The 22,350-nt window shown below is 39.2% G+C and overlaps 2 protein-coding genes across 6 annotated transcripts; one reads left to right on the top strand and one right to left on the bottom strand.

Moving 5' to 3' along the window:
• The first annotated feature begins 1,474 nt into the window (after nucleotides 1–1,474).
• Nucleotides 1,475–12,572, top strand: PSTK (phosphoseryl-tRNA kinase). Of its 5 annotated transcripts, none has more exons than XM_060768584.2 (7): nucleotides 1,475–1,780; nucleotides 2,827–3,258; nucleotides 5,297–5,588; nucleotides 6,998–7,196; nucleotides 7,780–7,855; nucleotides 8,873–8,966; nucleotides 11,604–12,370. In XM_060768584.2, the coding sequence occupies exons 2-7, from the start codon at nucleotides 3,046–3,048 to the stop codon at nucleotides 11,804–11,806; spliced, it is 1,077 nt and encodes a 358-aa protein (XP_060624567.2). In that variant the 5' UTR covers nucleotides 1,475–1,780; nucleotides 2,827–3,045; the 3' UTR covers nucleotides 11,807–12,370. The 5 variants fall into 5 exon arrangements, with proteins under 5 accessions (XP_060624567.2, XP_060624569.2, XP_060624566.2 ...); XM_060768586.2 differs by lacking the exon at nucleotides 1,475–1,780 and adding an exon at nucleotides 1,818–1,878 and having other exon boundaries at nucleotides 6,998–7,136; nucleotides 11,604–12,572; XM_060768583.2 differs by lacking the exon at nucleotides 1,475–1,780 and adding an exon at nucleotides 1,818–1,878.
• Nucleotides 12,573–13,249: 677 nt separating this feature from the next.
• IKZF5 (IKAROS family zinc finger 5) lies at nucleotides 13,250–22,332 on the bottom strand. Its single transcript, XM_060768582.2, has 5 exons — nucleotides 22,217–22,332; nucleotides 18,523–18,628; nucleotides 18,252–18,415; nucleotides 17,898–18,080; nucleotides 13,250–16,729 (listed from the first exon to the last, which is right to left on the bottom strand). Exons 3-5 carry the CDS (start codon nucleotides 18,382–18,384, stop codon nucleotides 15,786–15,788), a joined length of 1,260 nt encoding a protein of 419 aa, XP_060624565.1. The 5' UTR covers nucleotides 18,385–18,415; nucleotides 18,523–18,628; nucleotides 22,217–22,332; the 3' UTR covers nucleotides 13,250–15,785.
• Nucleotides 22,333–22,350: the final 18 nt, after the last annotated feature.

The raw sequence follows: 22,350 nt of genomic DNA, 5'->3' as shown, positions 1-22,350 counted from the left end.
AGACTTGGTTGTACAATTAATTATACCTTAACATTTCTTAACCCTCTATCCTCCCACCCATGAACACCACCCCATGACCTCCAAAGCCCTTCAAAAAAGGATCACACAACTAACCAGCAACTACCCATATATCTTCTTTTGCTGAATCCCCTTTATGGCAATCTTCAAGTTTACCTTTGTCTTCTTTTCCAAATATCCAAGTGCCAGCCTCCATTTGTTTGCAATTTTTTCATTATTTCCTCCTCTGCTGCTATTTGTCAGTTTGGCCATTTGGATATAATCTACTAATTTATCTCTCCAATCTTTAATAGATAACTTTTTCCCCTTTCCAAGTTTTGGCTATTAGTCTTGTGGCAACAAAACAATATTGACAAATTTCTTATTCTCCTGCACTGATACACATTCTAAATAGTCCCAATAGGCACATTTCTGGGTTTTTCTTGACCTTTTTGGTTATAGAACCACGCAAAAATGGAAGAGGAGATGGAAGTCACAAGCAACAATCTTATATATATATAATATAATATATATATATATATATATATATTCTTCTTTTTTCTCCTTTTTTACATATTTTACTCTATCTTCTCTCTTTCTCGCTCTTTTTATATGATTGTTCCCCCACTTTCAATGTACACTGGAAATATACATTTTTTCATCCTTTTTTTCTCTTTTCTTTTTCTCTTTTTCCCAATCCCCCCCCCCCCCAAAAGATACATTCTAACTCTGATTTTTTATGCTTGTGGATTTCAATGGCTTTTCTGTGTAGTCTGACACTGTGATTGTGAGAGTGGTCCAGCATTTCTGTGTTCTCAAATAATATGCTGTGTCCAGGTTGGGCTAGGGTTCGTTTCCTAGCAAAGGATTCCCCCAGATAGCAACTAGCCAGGCTTTAAAGCTGCAAGACCATTATTTGCAGTTGCAATGCCATTCAATGCTAATCAAGGTGGCCAATCACAACATTCACGCTTGCCTCAAGCAGACACGAGGTCTTTCTCCCACCCTGGACTTTACACAGATATATAAACACAATTTTCCTAGTTTCTAACAGACCTCACAACCTCTGAGGATGCCTGCCATGGATGTGGGCGAAACGTCAGGAGAGACTGCTTCTGGAACATGGCCAGACAGCCCGGAAAACTCACAGCAACCCAGTAATTCCGGCCATGAAAGCCTTCGACAACACGATAGAAGAGTGATTTATTTTATAATACCTTCTGTATTCATGCTTCTGTAGGGCGAGGTGTTCCTATATCAATAATATAGGTGGAAAAGGAGCATAGCCCATGAGGGGGCGGCCATAAGACCAACGTTATGAAGCAACGACGGCAAAAACCCTTAAGGCTAAAGCAGACACATCCTCACTCCAACCTGGCAATTCCTGAAAGAGGCCCAAGTGTGGAACTGCGCCTGCGCAGACTAGAGCCGCGAAAGTAAATCTCACGTTGAGTGGGATTCCCCAAGCCATCGCGAGGTTTGGCCGGACCAGACGATTGTAGTCGGCTTCAGCGGGATCTCGTGTCTCCCAAACCTTCCAGGTGCTTTGAACCCCCAATTCCCAGAAGCCTCAGCTGCTTTGGTCAGTTGTCAAGGATCAAAACATCCTGTAATGCATTCGTTTCCAACCTTGATGTTTTGGACTTCATCTCCCAGAAGCCTCGGCCGCTATGATCAAGGCAGTGGAATTCTGGGAGCTGAAGTCCAAAATTTGTCGTAGAAAGAGGAAGGAAAGGGACTTCTTTGGCTTCTTCGACCGCCCTTTGCGAGTCGCTGCGTTCAGGTGAGTGACGTCAAAAAGGACCAATCAGCGGGTTGTTGTTATGCTAGTAGGCGGGGTTTTCAATGAGTTTCGCGGGTTTAAAGGGGCGCAGAAGCGAGGTGAGTGAAACAGGAAAAGGGATTGTTGTTGTAGGTTTTCCGGGCTGTATGGCCATGTTCCAGAAGCATTCTCTCCTGACGTTCGCCTGCATCTATGGCAGGCATCCTCAGAGGTTGTGAGGTCTGTTGGAAACTAGGAAACAGGGGAACTCCAGACAAGAAACAATCAGGGACAGCTAATCACCTCTCAACAAAGGTTCTTGGGTCAAAAATGTCATTTCCTAATTGGTTCTATCATTTAAAAAAAATGTAAAAAGCTTATTAAACTGCAGCACATTTCACTATTATTTTTTCAATGAATATCTCATAAAGTCTCAACCAATTCAACATTGTTTGTGGTAAACACAAAACCACAAACACAAAGTTTCTGGGATATACCAACTACTTTCAAAGTAAGCAACGCACAATTGTAACAGGAAATAATACTTTCAAACCAGGAACCGAGGAGTTTTCACATTTTGTTACATAGTGAAATGCTTAAATAAGATATCTTATTCTCTGTAAGTACAGCCGGTGGCGCAGTGGGTTAAAGCACTGAGCTGCTGAGCTTGTTGATCGAAAGGTCGCAGGTTCGATTCCGGGGAGCGGCGTGAGCTACCGCTGTCAGCCCTAGCTTCTGCCAACCTAGCAGTTCGAAAACATGCAAATGTGAGTAGATCAATAGGTACCGCTCCGGCGGGAAGGTAACGGCGCTCCATGCAGTCATGCCGGCCACATGACCTTGGAGGTGTCTACGGACAACGCTGGCTCTTCGGCTTAGAAATGGAGATGAGCACCACACCCCAGAGTCAGACATGACTGGACTTAATGTCAGGGGACAACCTTTACCTTTACAGCCAAGGAAATTGGTGTAGTTAATAGTTAAACCTTGAAGTGGGTAGAATAGTTAATTTTTGTTCCTTTGCTTCTTCCTCCACGTTTTGACATTGTCCTTCTAAATATTTCCAGCAATACAGTCCTGGATTCCTCTGCTGCCTTCTCTGAGATGCTGACACTTTTGCAATGCTAAAGAGGAAAAAGAAATGTCAGAGGATACTGTGAAGAAACCTCAAAAAGAAGAGAGTGGCTGTATTTCTACATACACACACAGTGATAGTGGATAGCATGCATTGAGTGCATGCAGTATGTGATATTGGCATTTTCCTTGCTGCCTAGAAGTGCAATCCCATGGCACAAAAGCTGCAGAAGGGCAGAGTTCACCAGTTGGGGCTGTGCCTGCTTTGCGGTTTACCAGCAGCAGGTAAAACAACAACAGGGCAAGCGCTGAGCCAATCGCTGAGGAAGCACAAAGGATGGCAGTGTGTTCTTCTCACTTACGATGATCTCATTCCTATGGAGGCATTCACACAAATGAAGGAACTAGAGGAACAGCCGTCTTTGGTTAGTAACTTCTTTTTGCTTTTTATTGATCAGGATGTAATGCCATTCTCATTAGTAAATGAAAGGTCTCTACTAAGTACTAGTTCTTTTAGTGTAAAGACAGTAACTTGCCTAACAGAAAAGAGCAAGCAGAAAATGACAGCTGTATTTATCTCCCAGCTAGTAAGATTTATATTGCAACCAGTGTGGTGTAGTGGTTTGGATCTTGGACTGCAGATTTGAATCCCCATTTGGTCATAGAAGCCCAATGGATGAGGAGCAGCTTAAAGAACTGGGTCTCTTTAGCTTGCAGAAAAGAAGTTTGAGAGGAGACATGATAGCCATATATAATATGTGAAAGGGTGTTATACGGGAGCAGGCTTGTTTTTTGGTAGCATGGAAACAAGGACTCAGAGCAATGGGTTCAAACTGCAAGAAAGGAGATTCCACTTGAACATCAGGAAGAACTTCCTGATCATGAGAACCCAATTTTTCATTTCTTTTTTTATTTCTTTTCCTCCTTTTTTCTTTTTTGCATTTTACTATTAATCTGTATTTTATGGTACTTATTTGAAACTTCAATAAAATTAATTAAAAAAAACAAAAACAGTGGAACTCTCTGCCTCGGAGTGTGGTGGCAGCTCCTTCCTTGAAGCTTTTAAACAGGGGCTGGATGGCCATCTGTCAGGGGTACTTTGATTATACTGTTCTTGCCTGGGTTGGATTGGATGGCCCATGGGGTCTCTTCCAACTCTATAATTCTATGACCTTGGACAAGTCACATGTTCTCAGCCTCCATGGACGGCAAAGACAAACCCAAAAATCCCTATGATAAGTTTGTCTTGGGGCAGTGGTTCTCAACCTGTGGGTCCCCAGATGTTTTGGCCTTCAACTCCTAGAAATCCTAACAGCTGGCAAACTGGCTGGAATTTCTGGGAGTTGTAGGCCAAAACATCTGGGGACCCATAGGTTGAGAACCACTGTCTTAGAGATTCTATAGGTTGGAAACAATTTGAAGGCATATAACGACAATTACAGTTGTTTTCTGTTTTGAATCTTTCCAGATTGAGTCATGTTTATTCAGTTGTTGAATATCTGAAAACCTTTGCCTTTAAAATTACATATGACACAAAGTAGATTAAAAGATTAAAATATTTATCAATCTAAATATGAAGGAAGCCTATTATAGGATCCATTAGTAATTTAAAATCTAAATGGTGAAATAATATTTTTATTTCAGTATCCTACCTGTAAAACTCTTTAAACTTCTTTTTTTTTCCTGGAAGATTATACAGACTTAATATTTTGTGAAATACCTGGGGTTCAAATGAAATGAAATCCATGGGAATTTTGATTTGAATTTTGGAAGAATAAGGATCGCTTGTATATTTTAAATATTTGAATATTTTTAAATTAGTAGTATTAGAGGAGCTCCTGGTGGAGCAGTGGGTTAAACCGCAGAGCTGCTGAATTTGCTGACCAAAAAGTTGGCAGTTCAAATCCAGGAAGCGGGGTGAGGTCCCACTGTTAGCCCCAGCTTCTACCAACCTAGCAGTTCAAAAACATGCAAATGTGAGTAGATCAAGAGGTACTTCTCAGGTTGGAAGGTAATGGCGCTCCATGCAGTCATGCTGGCCACATGATCTTGAAGGCATCTACGGACCTTTCATGGAAAAGTTTTCAAACTAGAAACCTTTTCTAGTTTATAAAATCCAGTGAGTTAAATATATGTTAGCCTTCAAGCTTTCACAAAATTCTTGGTGTTTTGATTTCAGTAGTCTGACCTTATCATAATTATCCCTACAATTGCAAATTGTTGGTATATATTTAAGAAGGGTGTCTGTGTTTGTCTGTTGCAACAGTAAAACTAGTATTTTTTTAGCATTCTGCAGAACAAGCTACATCATATTTCTGGTGAACTATGCATTCCCAACAAAGAAGTTCTGGATAGAGGAGGCTGTACATGGCCAAGTATATAGATGGATGGTGTTGATTTAAAAATCAACTGCAGCTAAAACCTTGTAATCTGATCATGAATTATTTTCCTTTTGCTTCATAGATGGGTAGCTGGAGATTATACCGTCATGAATTATTGCTGTGCCTTGAACACTTCCTCCAAGCTCATATTAAAGGATGCCATTATTCTCCTCCTCAAAACATAACTGAAACAACATGGGAAAGATTTGTCTGCTGTTTGAAAGAGCAAGGATTAATATCTGCTGGAAGAGAAGACTCTGCATCTTGTCAATATTTAATAGATTTCACCTCTCCCAGTCCAATATATTTTGTTTTAGATGACAATTTTTATTATCGGAGTATGAGATATGAAGTATACCAGTTAGCTCGCCAGTGTAAGTTTGATTTTACATTTGGCAACTCAATCTTGTCGCTCAGTAGAACAAAACATGTTTTGAGGAATTAGAAATTTTAAAAATGGATTTGTTTCTTTTGAGGAGTAGGCAGATCTCTGGTTTTATCTCATGGCTGCTCTTATGCAGTTTTATTATAGAACCCTCTACTTGGAAAGGAACATTAATTACTGAGTAATATTTTTTGAGTTGGATGGTGGTATACAGATGCCATCTAGGGCTCCTACACTGTCATATAATCCAGATTATCAGAGCAAATAATCCACATTATCTGTTTTGAACTGGATTACTTGAGGTTCACTTCCAGATAATCCAGTTCAAAGCAAATATAGATTTTATACAGCTGTGTAGAAGGGTCTGGGTCTATATATCCTTTACATTGGGTTCTTATGAGGCCGTGGAAAAATTGAAAAGTTTTAAAGGACTACTTTTCTGAATTATCAAGTTCACCACTTTGTGAATCTCATTGATCCAGCTTTTTCACTTTAAGTACAATCTTCAAGTTAGATTATTATGTGATATAGATACCTTTCGAATGAGATTTATAAGACCTGCTAATTTGGACCAGACACTGGGCTCATGTTTCAACACTATTTATTTAGAGCATATATACCCTGCTCGTTACCCACAAAAGCTCTGAGGAGCTTACTAATTATTAATTAGACCATTTCCTGCTTTCAGGCAATCTAAATAAAACAGATACACAAGGGAATGGTGGTATGGGAGAGGCTTATATCTACCAGATATGCAAAAAACAGTGCAATGGCAGTTGGGACACAGGGTTTTTCATCTGTTTCTGAAAATCGATTGGCTGGAACTTCTCTCCTTTACCTGCACTGGCTCATGATCTATTTCCTGGGAAAATCCAAATTTGTGGATGTTTATTAAAAGACGTAAACCAGGGATGTGGGATATGTGTAACTGCCTAGCAAAGTTGATGGTGAGGAATGTGGTGGGCAACATCTGTCCTTATTCCTCTCTATCATTTCCCCCAGCAATTGTCTTTTTATTTTTCCTGCCTGTTTTGAACAGTTTTGCTTCCTCTGGATATTGAGTACTTTACACTAGTACTATTATGTATGTTTGGTATATTGTTAAGAGCAGTCCGGAATCATTCCTTTTGAAGGGCAAGATGTTAGTTTTGTTAAAAAAATATAATCATAATAATGAGAATTCGGCTAAAAGAAATTACTTCAAATTGACTACTAATAGGAAAGAAGGTGTTCCTCTATAACTCCGTATAATAGGTACCAAATTTTGAGTTGTATAGCTTTTTCCATGGTGCTATAAATGGCTTCGATTATGTGTAAAATTTATCTGTTAAGAAACTATGGCATTTAAAATGTCTTACACACAATCATCATAATCACAATTATTATTGTTATTTCTAGATACACTTGGCTTCTGCCAGTTATTTCTAGACTGTCAAGTTGAGGTTTGTTTGGAGAGGAACAGCCAGAGGAAACAACCATTACCTGAAGAAACCATCCATGCAATGGCACAGAAAATAGAATGCCCAAATCCAGAGAAGTATGCATGGGAGCATAATAGTCTTATTCTGAAGAGTGTGGGATATGCATTAGAAGATAAGTACGTAATTTGCAGTCCATTATTATTATTATTATTATTATTATTATTATTACATAATTTGCAGGCATTTATTTAAATTTACAGATGGCAATTTGCCAGACACTTTCCTTTGTGCAGAATTGATATAGAATTTTGGATCTGTAAAGGACTTTTTGTTTTTGTTGCTGTCTTCATCACAGGACATCTCAGCTTGACAGCACTCCTCTATCCCCTCAATTGTGGTAGCTTTCCCTGAAACTAGTTCGAACATACAATGTCCCCTTTTTCCTATATGGAGGGGTTAAAACAAAGGAAATAAACCTGAGCAACCTCCCCCCCCCCCCAAACGTAATGGTACAAACTATGTGAGAATTGTTTACCAGCTTTTAAGGATAGATGGGAGAAAGATAGCTTGCCAAAAACAAAACAAAGCCTCTCTGAATTATATTTTGAATTTTGATCAGTGACAACCGCTCTATTTTCTAGGGCCTTGAGTCTAAGCCGTGCTTTCCTGAAGAATTAACCCGTCCTTTGACCAAGTGTGTGTTGTATACATGTACTTACAGCTTAATCCTCAATCCTTCTCTCTTTTTTAAAAATTTAGTCTTCAAATGCTAGATTTGTTGTCTGCTGCTTTGGAAAATCCTGTGAAACCCTTGGAAGAGAATACAGAACTGAAGGTAGTACTACATAATGAACAAGTTTGATAGAGCTGAATTGCATAGGAAGCCATAATATGCATCTTGAGAATTGACACTTGTCACTGGGCATTTGAGATAGTAGTTGCACTGTAATTGAGAAAGTTGTCTGTTCGGAAAGTGCAGAATGCTTTCTACATAGAAATCTTTGGCTCACTTGAAGTATTTATTTTCTATTCCTAAATGAAAAATGTTAAAGTAAATACCTGCATCTTAAATTCCCTGCATAATTTGATTCCATTGTCCAAAATGGTCAGGCAAATAGTAGGTGCAGCCTTTCCATAGTCAATAGAGCAGCACTCCAAGTGGCCATCTTCTGATCAAAGGGCATTTAACATAATGCCAAGTTTTTAACTTTGCATTTTTAAATATATTATAAATGTATCCTCAATTTGCTTCTGACATGATAAACAAATAATCACTTTCTGTTTTTTGCAATATCTCTCAGAATAATATTTATGGAACAGCCTTCATTACTTTTTGCACACCAGAAATGGGCACAGAACCCCTCTTCAGTTTTTAGTGAGGGAGAGGGGTGCTATTTAAAATACATAAAAACATAATGGGAGTTCCTGCAAGGTAGGAAAAAATCTGCAGCTGGTTTCTTAATGGGAAACAGAAAATGCTGGATCTTCTAATGAGGCTTTGTCTGCTCAATATGAGTCTTCAATCTTTAAGCCCAAACCTATGGCAAGCTAACATTTTGCATTGTATTCAGGAAGAAATGGTTTTTCTACTCACAATATTTAAAACCCTTATCCAGAATAGAAAACTTCAAATTGTTTTCTCTTGCTCAAAAGAGAAGAGGAAGCCGTTAAGTCCAAAAGTCGCCTAATCTAGGCTGAAAAATGCGGTATAGAAATAAAGCAAATAAATAAATATATAAATAAATAAATAATAAAATTCATATCCTCACAACAGAAATCTCGTTGTAGTCATATCTAAAAACAATGCCTAATTTTTATACTAAACCAATTGCCTTTTGTGGATCTTACTTAGGAAATGGATCGAGCTATTTGTGCAACCAGCGCTCTTCATCAGGCTGACCAGGCTGTCAGGCGAATTGTGTCGCAAACAATGAAGAATGCTAAAGGTATGCACAGCAAGGTTTAGTGATGGTACCGTTTACAGCAGTTAATATTTCTAGAGACAACTTTGGCTTGGTCTGCATTTAAAAATTTTCCTTATTGCTGGAAGTGTCTTGATAATATATGATACAGGCTTAGTCCTGATTTGGATTATACAGTTTTCAAAATTTTAAGATATTGATAATCTAAACAGTGTGTGTATCTATATAAATAAAAATGTAATGTTCGTTTGTGGGATTAACATAACTCAAAAACCACTGGACGAATTGACACCAAATTTGGACATAAGGCACCTATCAGGCCAACGAGTGACCATCACTCATAAAAACACTGAAAAACACAGCAGAAGAGACTTAAAACGCAAAAAAAAAAAAAAAACCAACATTACAACACATGTGCAAAACCACATATATACACATATACACAAATATATATGCACACAGATATACACACACAAAACACATATACGCAGACTGGGCCACAGCAATGTGTGGCAGGGGACGACTAATTAGTAATAATATTTAGGTTTGAATTTGGATCCTTGTGAGAGGCTAAATCAGGCATAGGCCAACTTTGGCCTTCCTCCAGGTGTTTTGGACTTCAACTCCCACAATTCCTAATAGCCTACTGTTAGGAATTATGGAAGTTGAAGTCCAAAACATTTGGACGGCCGAAGTTTGCCCATGCCTGGGCTAAACTAGTAAGGAATAAAATATGAAGCAGAAAGCTCTGTACATTGAGGAATGTGTATGTGCATGAGATTATACTTCCAGGCATAAAGCCAACCTAAGTAACAGTAAGCTAATGAGAAAACAGAGAATTCATTTGTAGTAAAATGAACCCAACACAGGTGTCACAGTAATGGGTACTGGATGAGGTAATCAGATAGCTGATGTAATGTGAAGACAGCAAATCCAGTATTCACAGTGTGTTTAAACAGAGATCTCCGCTCTAATTGGAGAAAACTGATGCTTACATAAATGGGCTATAGTGGCCATCTCTTAATTATTTGGGTGAGATCTATCAGCTGAGTGAACATGGAATGATATAAGACAGATTGAGAAGAAATAAAGCCAGGCTGAACAAGCATCAGTCTCTTTTGGAGATAAGGTTGTCTACAATCTCCAAGATTATGCTGTTGCTGATAAAGACAAATCATGTAAATAAGAGAGAATCAATTTGTCTTCAAATCATTTCCAATGTATGAGAATCCTAAGGTGAACCCATCACAAGCTTTGCTTGCCAAGATTTGTTATCAGTGTGACATGTCCAAGGTCATTTGTGGACTTCCATGGCAGTTCCCAGTGTTCAAACCATACACCACACTAGCTCTCCATTATGTAACAAAATTTGAAAAAAAATGTTCCTAGTTTGAGTGTTGTCCTGTTTAATTGTGGGGTACATACTTTGAAGGTAGTTATATTCCAGTAACTTCATTTTTGTGGCTACCACAAACTATGTTGATTTGGTTGATTCTCTAGATGCTCACTGAAAAATGAATAGCAAAATGTGCTGCAAAAGGTCTCACAAAAACAAAGTTTTTGCATTTTAATAAATGTTTTTAATGTTATGATAGAACCAATTAGGAAATGACATTTATAACCCAGGAACAGTCTTTTACATAGTGTAATGGATGGAGAAATGTCCAGGGATATTAATCCCCTGGATGCCTATGTTCATAAGATGTATGAGTTTGCGTATCCTAGTTTAGATGGCTATATCCCTTTATATAAATGTAGAGATGTCTCCTAAGGAAATGCATTAGATATAAAGGTTACCTTACCTGCCATAAAGTATTAAATGTATGCCTTGCCTGTAATGAAAATGTCCTTAGACACAAAATTTTCTATTTCTCTATTTAAAAAATGCATTGCTGTATACAATATGGTTAAGGTAAGGTTTCCCCTTGACATTAAGTCTAGTTGTATCCAACTCTGGGGGTGGGGGTGGTGCTCATCTCCATTTCTAAGCCAAGGAGCCAGTATTGCCCATAGACGCCTCCAAGGTCATGTGTGCTGTTATCTTCCCACCGGAGCGGGTAACTATTGATCTATTCGCATTTGCATGTTTTTGAACTGCTAGGTTGGCAGAAGCTGTGGCTAACAGTGGGAGATCACCCCGCTCCCCAGATTCGAACGACTGACCTTTCAGTCAGCTAGTTCAGCAGCTCAGTGGTTTAACCCGCTGCGCCAGCAGGGGCTCCAATCATATGATAGCATGCAATAAATAATCAAAAACACTAAGAGAACCTGCTCCTTCTCCCATATAAATCTCCAAAACCAAAACTACAGAATGATGAAGTGTTGCTACTGCTAATTCTACATGTCTTCTGTCTAAAGCAGTGGTGCACAACCTGTGGCCCTCCAGGTATTTTGGGCTTCAGCTCCCAGAATTCCTGAACATTGGACAAGCTGGATGGGGCTTCTGGGAGTTGGAGGACCAAACACCTGGAGGGTCATAGGTCGTGTATCACTGGTCCAAAAAGATGGGAGTGCAGAACTGTACCTCTTTCAGTGTCTCTCCAACAGACGACCAGTTTTAAAAAATCTTAGATTTTTGATCATTTTCTTTTATCATTTTAAATACAAAACTTAAAATAATATTATTTTAAAAAAACATAATTTTGTTTTTTGTTTTTTCAGATAATAATGTTGCTTTGCATGAGCTGAAGAGCTTGGCAGAAGAACTCAACAGGCTGAAGCTGGAGTTCTTGGAAGGCTTAAGACACAAATCTAACGAAAACAATCAGTGTTGTCTACAAAATAATACATTTAATGTAAATGTAACATCTTCATTCAGCCAAGAGGCAGATGATGTTGTTAAAAAGTATTTAAATAAAAAGTAGCACCTTTCTGGCTTTGAAGAGATGATGATGTACAGATTAATAAGACTACTAAAAGTGAAATTTCATGCCATGGTTTTGTTGTACATATCCTATTGCTCTTCAGAAAGGAGTTTAAACAGGTGTTATTCTGGATAGCATTTAAATTTGATTCACTAAAGAATATATTGGAACTGGTGTTTTCCATGCTAGTTAAAGGAAACAGCATCACAGTCAAAATCATATTGAGTAAGAGAGGCAAGTTCCCAACCAACAAAGTACATTGGAACCATTTTGCTTCTTATCTGCTGTCTGAAATATATAGGAAGCAAAGAGGAAGTACTTTGGCCACATAATGAGAAGACACGAAAGCTTGGAGAAGATAATGATGCTGGGGAAAATGGAAGGAAAAAGGAAGAGGGGCCGACCAAGGGCAAGATGGATGGATGGTATCCTTGAAGTGACTGGCTTGACTTTAAAAGAGCTGGGGGTGGCCATGGCCAACAGGAAGTTCTGGTGTGGGCTGGTCCATGAGGTCACGAATAGTCGGAAGCAACTGAACAAATAAACAACAAAAAGAACTTTTAATTCATGCGAGTCCTTGTAATTAATCCATAAGTTTCATCAGATAAGTTAGCCAAAATGCCACACTTTTTTTTAAACGGAAAAACAGGTAAATGTAATGAAATCACAGCGAGCAATACTTAAGCCATGACATTATGCTGGCTTTCAAGTGCTGAGTTCCAACCTTACTTTTGTTTGAGAAATCAGTAAATGATTTTTGTACTTACTAGATAGCATTTACATCTGATCATTCTTTGGCATTTTTGATTCTGATTACATTTTTTTGTCATTTTAGGCATTGGTTTAAATTAGTGTTCTTTGCTGTTCATTTGCTTGACCACACTTTGACAGGAAGTCCCTTAAATGAATAGTGCTTAGAGTTACCATCACACCCCAAAAGAAACTTGAACTTCTAATACGTGTAATAACCTGGATATACCTGCTGCGAAAAGCTTTACATTTTATATATGATGCATCTGAGCCTTCCAAAACAAGTGTAACTTTTCTCTAATATAGTGGTCAGTTATTACTACTAATATACTAGCGATTGTAGAGCCCCCAGTGGTGTAATGGGTTAAACCCTTGTGCTGGCAGGACTGCTGACGAAAGGAGCAGGGTGAGCTCCCATCTGTCAGCTCCAGCTTCCCATGCAGGGACATCAGAAGCCTCCCATAGGATGATAAAACATCCGGGCATCCCCTGGGCAGCGTCCTTGCAGATGGCCAATTCTCTCACACCAGAAGCGACTTGCAGTTTCTCAAGTCGCTCCTGACCACACACGCACAAAACCTAGCAGTCATTATAATCTGTATTTGTCCTACCACAGAGCAAGTATGCATCAACCAACAAAAAAACCTCCCAATATACAGTTCTCCTGCTTCAAGATGGTTTTGTGGGCATGCCTGCTTTTTTCAGTCAATCTTTATTTCCATTGCCTCTATTATCAACTTACTTATCTTTTCAATCTATTTGCCATTGCAAAGCCCACTGAGATCCGCAAATCTCATTTACATTTCTGGCAATGGAGAAAAAAACAACCTGATGAAAGGTAGACCTGCCGCTGTCACTTGATCATTGCATTAGAACAGAGCATTGGAATTATGTGGCCTTCCAGAGGTTCCTGACCTACAACTCCTAGCTTGGTTTATAATTGTCTGGGCTGCAGTCCAATATCTGAGAAACCACATAATTCCACCCCAATGACTTACGGTATCCTAGTTAACAGAAATCAAATTGGTGTCCTGTTCACTGAAATTTCAAGAGGGCCAAATTAGAATATACAAAGCTTTTTATTTAGATGTTATTTAATTTATTATCTCCAGCACTGTAATTAAAACACACAGATTATCTTGTATTATGGTATGTTATCCCAAGTGGTTTTGTTACATTAGAGAGCTACAAGATTATAATTTGGTGGTCTATTTAGAATAGCAGAAGGTACTATCAAGAACATTGTTTAAAATACTTCTGCACCAAAATGCAAACAGTGCAGTTATATTGCACATTATGAGAAAGACACTAACGGTAATCCTAGAAAAAAAGTTAAGACCTTAAAGCTGTTTCATGAAACCTTCTGCTCTAAAAAAACAAATTAAAACTTGAATAGGAAAGAAGTCTGACCTCATTTATCTGATGAGGCACAGAGGTACCACCAAATTTATTTCTTCTCTGTACTGCTTATCCATTTACATCCTGTAATTCCTAAGTGTACGTTATGTTTTAAAGCAGAAATAGGCAAAGTTGGAGAACTGCAATGAATGCATCTTAATGTAAAAACCCCAAAAGCACATAAAGATCAGGAGGGAGTGGTTTCATCATGTTTCTGGCCTGTTAACAGGAAGTGAAACAAGCTGGAACTTTTCCAGAGAAGGGTGACCAAAATTGTAAAAGGCCTAGAAACTATGCCTCATGAAGAGTGACTTGGGGAGCTGGAGAAGAGAAGGTTAAGAGGGGACATGACAGCCCTATTTAAATATTTGAAATGGCCTCGTATTGAGGAAGCAGGCAGCTTGTTTTCTGCTGTTCCAGAAACTAAGACACAAATTAATGGATTCCAACTACAGGAAAAGAAATTCCACTTAAACATTAGCATATCAAACATCTCTTCATGCAAAGTAGTTATTTTCCAATTCAAGAAATGTACTTAGCATAATCCGAAATAAAATATGGATGTACATATTTACTTATTGTGCAAGAGCTTGGAGAAAAACTTCCCCTGAAGAAAATTATACAATAAAAGTGCATTGAAATGTATATGCTTTCCCCTGTATATTATTAAACTATACACTAGCACTAGTTTTGGCTAGCATGCTTTGGTTAAAGTGCCTATTCACCTTCCTAGACAGTTTTGCTAATACAGAAGATAGATTGGTACCATCACTTTCACAGTGAATATAATATCTGCTGCAATTAGTCGTCATGATTCGTCATTCATATTAACTTCTTGGTTTGCCGAATCCAGAATGATTAACAGACTTCCAAACAGTCTGGAATGTGACTCAATGACTGTTACACGATAATTTACAAATAAAATGCATTAAATAAATGGTCATAGTTAATATCTATTCATATTTACCATGGGCTATCATCTTATAATTTCCTTGCTATGCCATTTCCATATAAAATACATTGCTATTCAGAAGGCAAAACAGGAAACACGTCAGTATTTCAAGGCAATGAAATTATTTGTAATGCACTGCAAGCTAGGCATGGAGAAAGTACATCTGAACACGTTACCCATTTTGTTCTAATGTTTTCTTTTTGTGCAGTTTTACATGTTACAGACATTTAATGCTAGGCACTGTTCCTTTGATTTCTTAAAACAGGTCAGTACTCTTGGAAAGAGGATCTCTTTATAGTTTTTCACACTGTTACTCTTCTAGTCTTTTAAGTTGTTATGAGAGCTTTATTAAAGCTTCCATTTCAACTACATGTTTTGCTAATTGTAATTCAATACAAATTTTGTTTAAGCCTTACAAGAGATTTTATATCACTGTAGGGGAAGAACCATTCATAGACACTCGCAGCTCCTACGCCAAGTTACAAAATTAATTAACTTACAAAGTTGCAGAATTAAGTTACTGGACTATGTTGTGGCACAGGCTAAAACGGAGCAGTTTAAGTTGTATTTGGGAAGTACAAGGCCACGGATCAATGTTATGTTAGGTCAGTCCTTATTTGTTTCACCGCTGTTCCACACTTTTAAATAAGTGTAACTGCATGACAAGCCTCATCTTCATTTAAGAAACAGATAAGGAACGCCACCATGTTTAACAAGGACCTCTGCTGATCTCAACAGCACCTAAGAACGCTTGCCTACAATGGGAAACTGCTTAATTCAATTCCTCAGAAAGGACAAGCAAACTCCTCATGAGAAAGAAAGTGACAGAAATGTGTTTAAACACACAGATAAATGGAACATCGTGTAACTTGTGTTCAATCAGTGCTGACTGTGCTGACCTCTGGCAAAGTGGCAAGCAAAGTCATATTTGTTTTTACATTTGCAACCGCATATGTTACATTGGAAAGGGTTCTCAAATCCATGGCATCCCATGTGAATAGTGTACAGGATATTGTCAGCAAAATACATATCACAGTGCTGGCAGTGGTGCAGAAGCTGCGGGTCCTGAACTGGAAGAGTGGGGGCTGGCGTACTGGGCTGGCTATTACTTATGCTTGGGGTGCTGGCGTGAGCGCTGTGGTCACTGCTGGGACCGGCCACCGGGCTGTAGTTCCTTTGAGAGTGCACAGGGCGTGGGTCCGGGCTTGTGGGAGAAGCGCTCTGAGGAATACTGGCTGGGATGGCAGGGACCACAGCTGGCACAGCAGGCTGATGGAGCATAAAAGGCTTTTCGTCTTGACACGGCACAACATCGGGGGAAGGTGGGTTTTGGTTTTCAGGGGGCAAACTAGACAACTGTCCTGCTAAAGTAGATAGCTGGTTCAAAGGATTATCGACCATAAGATCTTGCGGATCTCTCGGTAACCCACCAGTTTCTGTTGGTTTTGCCATACTTTCATACGCTTCAGTTTGAATGTTTGGGATTTCATGGGTGAAGTCATTAAGATAGTCTGGCTTCTGAACCACCATAGAAGGCGGGCTCAAGTTAATTAGTGCTCTTCGGCTGAACCCCAAGTTGCTGGTCTTCTTCTGCAAAACACCCCAAATCTTCTTGCTACTAAGAGAAGGCCTCGTACCCTTTATAGGCACCATCTTATGCTTGCGCCTGCGATGGTGAGACAGGTTGCTTCTGTCGCTGCAGCGGAAGGAACACAATTCACACTTATACGGTTTTTCACCAGTATGAGACCGCATATGAGCTTCCAGATGCCGTTCATAGGCTGACGCAAAGGGACACAAATGGCACCTGTGTGGCTTCTCACCTGAAAGAATACAAGATTTTTTAAAAAATTGAAAATCACTGTTGCAGAAAACATCCTAACAGACAAGAAGAAAATGGCTAAGTAGCAAGTATGTACTGTCTGGTTGTAACAGTGCAGAAAAAAAAATCAGTGTCATTTAACATGCTTCTCAGATGAAAAATTCCAATAATTTTTGAGGTTTATGCAACATGCAAAGAAAAATTCAGCAAAGTAAGACTAAAGTAAAGTTGGTACTTTAGAGGAGTAATATTTTAGATCAGTGGTTTTCAACCTGTGGGTCCCCAGATGTTTTGGCTTTCAACTCCCAGAAATCCCAACAACTGGTAAACTGGCTGGGATTTCTAGGCATTGTAGGCCCAAACACCTGGGGACCCACAGGTTGAGAACCACTGATCTAGATCAATGCTTTTTCTATTCATGACCCCTTTTTGTCAGTATATAGCTGTATATACAATAGGTATACAAATCAAACATTTACTGATAATAAATCATAGAGAAACTATTCTTTGGCACACATAGAATCTTAGCATTTATTAAAGATTACAACAAATTTGCATACTAATTAGATGGATGTGCTTACTTAAAGAATTAAATCTTTGCTGAATATTGAAACTGCAGGACGCAAAGAATCTTCAACGTTTTTCATGTAACGCTAACATGCTTGGTTTGCAGTCTCAGTTGGTTTTTCCTGGATTCATGTAAATGTCTAAAACAGCCACTAGGTGGCAAACCAAACATTTTCTTGACCTTCAGTATCAGTTAGGGGACCTCAAATAGGGTTGCAATCCACAGTTTAAGAAGCTTTTTTTCCAGACCAGTAGTTTGCAACCTTTGGTCCTCCAATTGTTTTGGACTTCAACTCCCAGAAATCACAGACAGCTTATCAGCTGTGAGTTCTGAAGTCCAAAACACCTGGAGAACCAAAGGTTGGGAACCACGGCTCTATAAAAAGCAAAATAGGCTGTTTCAAGTGTTTTAGTTTTTTTTCTAGATTTAATCTAGACTTGTTTAAATATTTAAATTTTAAGATCTTTGACATTTGTTTCCAGAAAAAGTAGGAGAGAAAAAGCACCCTAATACTGCAGTGCGCTTTCCTTGATGGGAAATATCACATTTGTTGGATGCAATACATGGTACCTACAGCACAAATCAACATAATTAATTATACCTGTGTGGATTCTGATATGTTCTATGAGACGGGCTGTTCCTTTGCTGGCATAGTTACAATACCGACACTTTAACTTCCCATCAAAAGTTCTTTCAAACCCATCTACCAATACTCCTGCATTTTCATCCAGTGAAACCTCAACTGAAGAGTGATCTAGTCCATTCTGATCACCATCTGTCCCTGCTGTAAAACAGAACATAGTGACATCAATATACAAAGTGACAAAGTTTACTCCTCTACCATATAATTATCTCTGACTATTGGGAGAGGCAAAAAGAACATTTCCTCGAGATTTCATAACCTTTCATTTAAACACCTTTAAGTGAAAATTAACTTGCCATGTGGTTAACTTACCACCTTGAAGAGTTTCTGCTTCTTTATCCCCACTAACAGAGCCTGAAATCATATTCACATGGTGAGTCTGCTGAGTCAGATATTCCTGAAAATCTTTTACAAAATCCAAAGGCTCTGGTTTCTTTTCACCCATATTCACACTACGACTTCACAATGTTGCAGGCCTGAAATATAAAATAAAATTAGCATTTACACAAAAACTATAGATATTTACCAATATTAGTAATTTCTTGTGAAGAATACAAAATTATAACCCTTCTGAAAGGTTTACCTTAATGATCCAAATCAGCTTCAAATAACTGAAATATCCATTTTTGAAATATAAGTTTCATCATACATGGAAATATGGGCTTCTGTTTAACTCCTTTCCAGACACTCTACAAAAAATAAGGCATACATTTGTATTAAAAGCTAAAATTGATTTACATGTTTTTGACAGCTTGATATCAAGTGATTATGCCAGTCAAATTTCAAAAGAAATCTGGTCCTGGTGAAAGAAAGATGTTGTTATTTATTGAACTGACATCTCATTGTGAAGATGCCAAGATTTTTCTTCACAAAATCCAGGCATCTGATTTTTTTATGTTGGTTGTTTATCTGCAATATCTGCCTCCCTGCCTGCCTCCCTACTAAGGTCTGTGTAGGACAGGCATGAAGATTTGATCCTCATACCAATGAAATTCGTTTTTTCTCCCCCTACTCCCCGTTCAGCATACTCACATAGCACCAAAAGTTGTCATTGGTTTGGAATTATTAGGGATGTAATTTGACCCTTTTTTGCTGATGATGGAGATATCTAGTCCAAACAAGACAACCTCCTACACACAGAAAAGACAAATAGAAGTCCTATGAATAGAAATTTTAATTTTTCACCTAAAGCTAAATGGAAAACTAAACCTCCATAATGGATTTATTTATTTTCACTAAGTGATTTTCATCACTGAAAGAAAAGCAGGTACAGGCTTGTTATATTATCTCTGCAAAAGACCCAAATCTATAATCCAATTAAAAATCCAATCTGATTCCACTGATAGTTTAAAATGTGCAATATACAAAAAATAAGGAACATAAAACAAGGATATCAAATTACAGAGGCCCTGTAACTGCTTTGATGTATGACTGTTTGAAATGCACTGTGGAAGAAAAATAAATATTGTTCAGTATTATTTCTCTTGTCTTTGGCAGCAGCACGAGCCATTTTCTCATCTTTGCAAATCAAAGTGGGGGATGTGAATTGGATGAACCCTATGCAACCTCAGTCCTACAATCGTGAATTATGGAGCTATAATAGAGCATAAACATGTTAGGCAATACTATCTCATCTCTTAATATGGGCTCAAGAACTTTTATTATATATTCTGAAACATAGACACCACTTTTACATAATTATTTTAAATGAAAGCTGGACAGGAAGGGAGAACCCATAACAAACTGAACTTCTGTTCAGCAGGTAGCTACTAGAAAACACAGATTTAACACTGAGAAGAACTCCATGGGTACAATTATCCCAAAATCCACCTTTTCACCTTGAGTCACCTTTGGGTTTGAGAAAGGCAGGATAGAAATAGCATGCATAAATAAATAAATAAATTTAATGCCTAAGTTCAATAATTCCATTTTTCCTTACTTTCATGGCTCTTCTCCTATGTAGTTTGCCTTACTTTTGGTAAACCTATGTATCACATGTTGCTGTGGCCCAGCCTGCGTATATGTGTTTTGTGTGTGTGTATATTTGTGTGTGTGTGTATATATATAGATAGATGTTTACATATATATATGTTATTTTGTGCACGCATTGTAATGTTTTTTTTAAGTCTCTTCTGCTGTGTTTTTTAGTGTTTTATGAGGTTTTTTGTTGTATCAGGAGCGACTTGAGAAACTGGAAGTAGCTTCTGGTGTGAGAGAATTGGCTGTCTGCAATGACTTTGCCCAGGGGATGCCCTGATGTTTTTGATGTTTTATCATCCTTGTGGGAGGCTTCTCTTATGTCCCCGCATGAGGAGCTGGGGCTGATAGAGGGAGCTCATCTGCACTCTCCCGGATTCGAAACTGCGACCTGTCAGTCTTCAGTCCTGCCAGCACAGGGGTTTAACCCACTGCGCCACTGGGGGCTCCTCCAATGTTTTTATGAGTGATGGTCACTTGCTGGCCTGATAGGTTATTGTGTCCAAATTTGGTGTCAATTCGCCCAGTGGTTTTTGAGTTATGTTAAGTCCACAAACGAACTTTACATTTTTATTTATATAGATTATTCCTTGTGCTGAAAATGAATCTGACTTTGGGAGGCTTCCAAGGTCTACAAAATGTGAACGAAAAAGGTTCGGGTAAGCACAAATTTGATATGACTTACGACAACTAATGAAAAAATGGCACAGCCCTAATATACATATTCAGCTGGAGTTACACATAAAAAATATACCTGTGCCAACTTCATACAAATTCAACTTATGAACAAACCTACAAAACCTATTTTGTTTGTACCTTGGGGACTGCCTGTGTGTGTATATATGTTGTTGTTGTTCATTTGGTTCAGTCGTCTCCGACTCTTCGTGACTTCATGGACCAGCCCACGACACAGCTCCCTGTCGGCCGTCACCACCCCCAGCTCCTTCAAGGTCAGTCCAGTCACCTCAACGATGCCATCCATCCATCTTGCCCTTGGTCGGCCCCTCTTCCTTTTACCTTCCACTTTCCCCAGCATAATTGTCTTCTCCAGGCTTTGCTGTCTCCTCATGATGTGGCCAAAGTACTTCAACTTTGTCTCTAGTATCCTTCCCTCCAATGAGCAGTCGGGCTTTATTTCCTGGAGGATGGACTGGTTGGATCTTCTCACAGTCCAAGGCACTCTCAGAACTTTCCTCCAGCACCACAGCTCAAAAGCATCGATCTTCCTTCGCTCAGCCTTCCCTAAGGTCCAGCCCTCACATCCGTAGGCTACTACAAGGAATACCATGGCTTTGACTATGCGGATCTTTGTTGCCAGTGTGATGTCTACTCTTTACTATTTTATCGAGACTGGACATTGCTCTCCTCCCAAGAAGTAAGCGTCTTCTGATTTCCTGGCCACAGTCTGCATCTGCAGTAATCTTTGCACCTAGAAATACAAAGTCTGTAACGGCCTCCACATTTTCTCCCTCTATTTTCCAGTTGTCAATCATTCTTGTTGCCATAATCTTGTTTTTTTTTATGTTTAGTTGCAACCCAGCTTTTGCGCTTTCTTCTTTCACCTTGGTTAGAAGGCTCCTCAGCTCCTCCTCGCTTTTGGCCATCAGAGTGGTGTCATCTGCATATATGAGGTTGTTAATGTTTCTTCCAGCAATTTTCACCCCAGCCTTGCATTCATCCAGCCCCGCACATCGCATGATGTGTTCTGCATACAAGTTAAAAAGGTTGGGTGAGAGGATGCAGCCTTGCCGTACGCCTTTCCCAATCTTGAACCAGTCTGTTGTTCCGTGGTCAGTTCTGACTGTTGCTACTTGGTCCTTGTACAGATTCCTCAGGAGAGAGACAAGGTGGCTTGGGATGCCCATGCCACAATTTATTATGATCCACACAGTCAAAGGCTTTAGAATAGTCAATGAAGCAGAAGTAGATGTTTTTCTGAAACTCCCTGCCTTTCTCCATTACCCAGCGGATATCTCAGGCATGGGAAACTTGGGCCCTCCAGGTGTTTTGGACTTTAACTCCCACAATTCCTAACAGAATCAGGCCCTACCATTCCTAACAGTCTCAAGCCCTTTCCTTTTCGCTTAAGCGGCTGAGAGAAAAAGGAAGGGGCGTTTTAGGAACTGTGGGAGCTGAAATCCAAAACACCTGGAGGGCCCAAGTTTGCCCATGCCTGAGATATATCTATACACACTCATATATATTGTATGCCTTTGGCAGGAACCACTGCTTTTGGTTGTTCTGTGCTGTGGGACTATATAAACAAATGACAGTCACAGTGGGTGACCTGAGGGACTCACCTCCGCCGCATTTCCTCGCCTTCGCCTTCCCCGCCGCTCACCACTCCCGCCGCCGCCATGTTTGTTGTGTCTCCAGGCGCAACTCGCGTCCTCCCCTTCCCAAATCCCGCGAGACTTCCGCCAGCCTCTCGGCA

The sequence above is a fragment of the Anolis sagrei genome, chromosome 3, assembly GCF_037176765.1.
Source record: "Anolis sagrei isolate rAnoSag1 chromosome 3, rAnoSag1.mat, whole genome shotgun sequence".
NCBI lineage: Eukaryota > Metazoa > Chordata > Lepidosauria > Squamata > Dactyloidae > Anolis > Anolis sagrei.
The sequence above is the reverse complement of the archived record's forward strand: the minus strand, read 5'-3'. Positions and strand labels throughout refer to the sequence as shown.

What these genes read in the sequence shown, in the direction of transcription:
- PSTK (XM_060768584.2), top strand. Translation starts at nt 3,046, where the DNA reads ATGGCACAAAAGCTGCAGAAGGGCAGAGTTCACCAGTTGGGGCTGTGC. An exon ending in TAGAGGAACAGCCGTCTTTG is followed by an intron (nt 3,259 to 5,296) that starts GTTAGTAACTTC and finishes TTTGCTTCATAG; the next exon opens with ATGGGTAGCTGGAGATTATA. An exon ending in GGATATGCATTAGAAGATAA is followed by an intron (nt 7,197 to 7,779) that starts GTACGTAATTTG and finishes TTAAAAATTTAG; the next exon opens with TCTTCAAATGCTAGATTTGT.
- IKZF5 (XM_060768582.2), bottom strand. Translation starts at nt 18,384, where the DNA reads ATGGGTGAAAAGAAACCAGAGCCTTTGGATTTTGTAAAAGATTTTCAG. An exon ending in AGCAGAAACTCTTCAAGGTG is followed by an intron (nt 18,081 to 18,251) that starts GTAAGTTAACCA and finishes TCTGTTTTACAG; the next exon opens with CAGGGACAGATGGTGATCAG. An exon ending in ACATATCAGAATCCACACAG is followed by an intron (nt 16,730 to 17,897) that starts GTATAATTAATT and finishes GTATTCTTTCAG; the next exon opens with GTGAGAAGCCACACAGGTGC.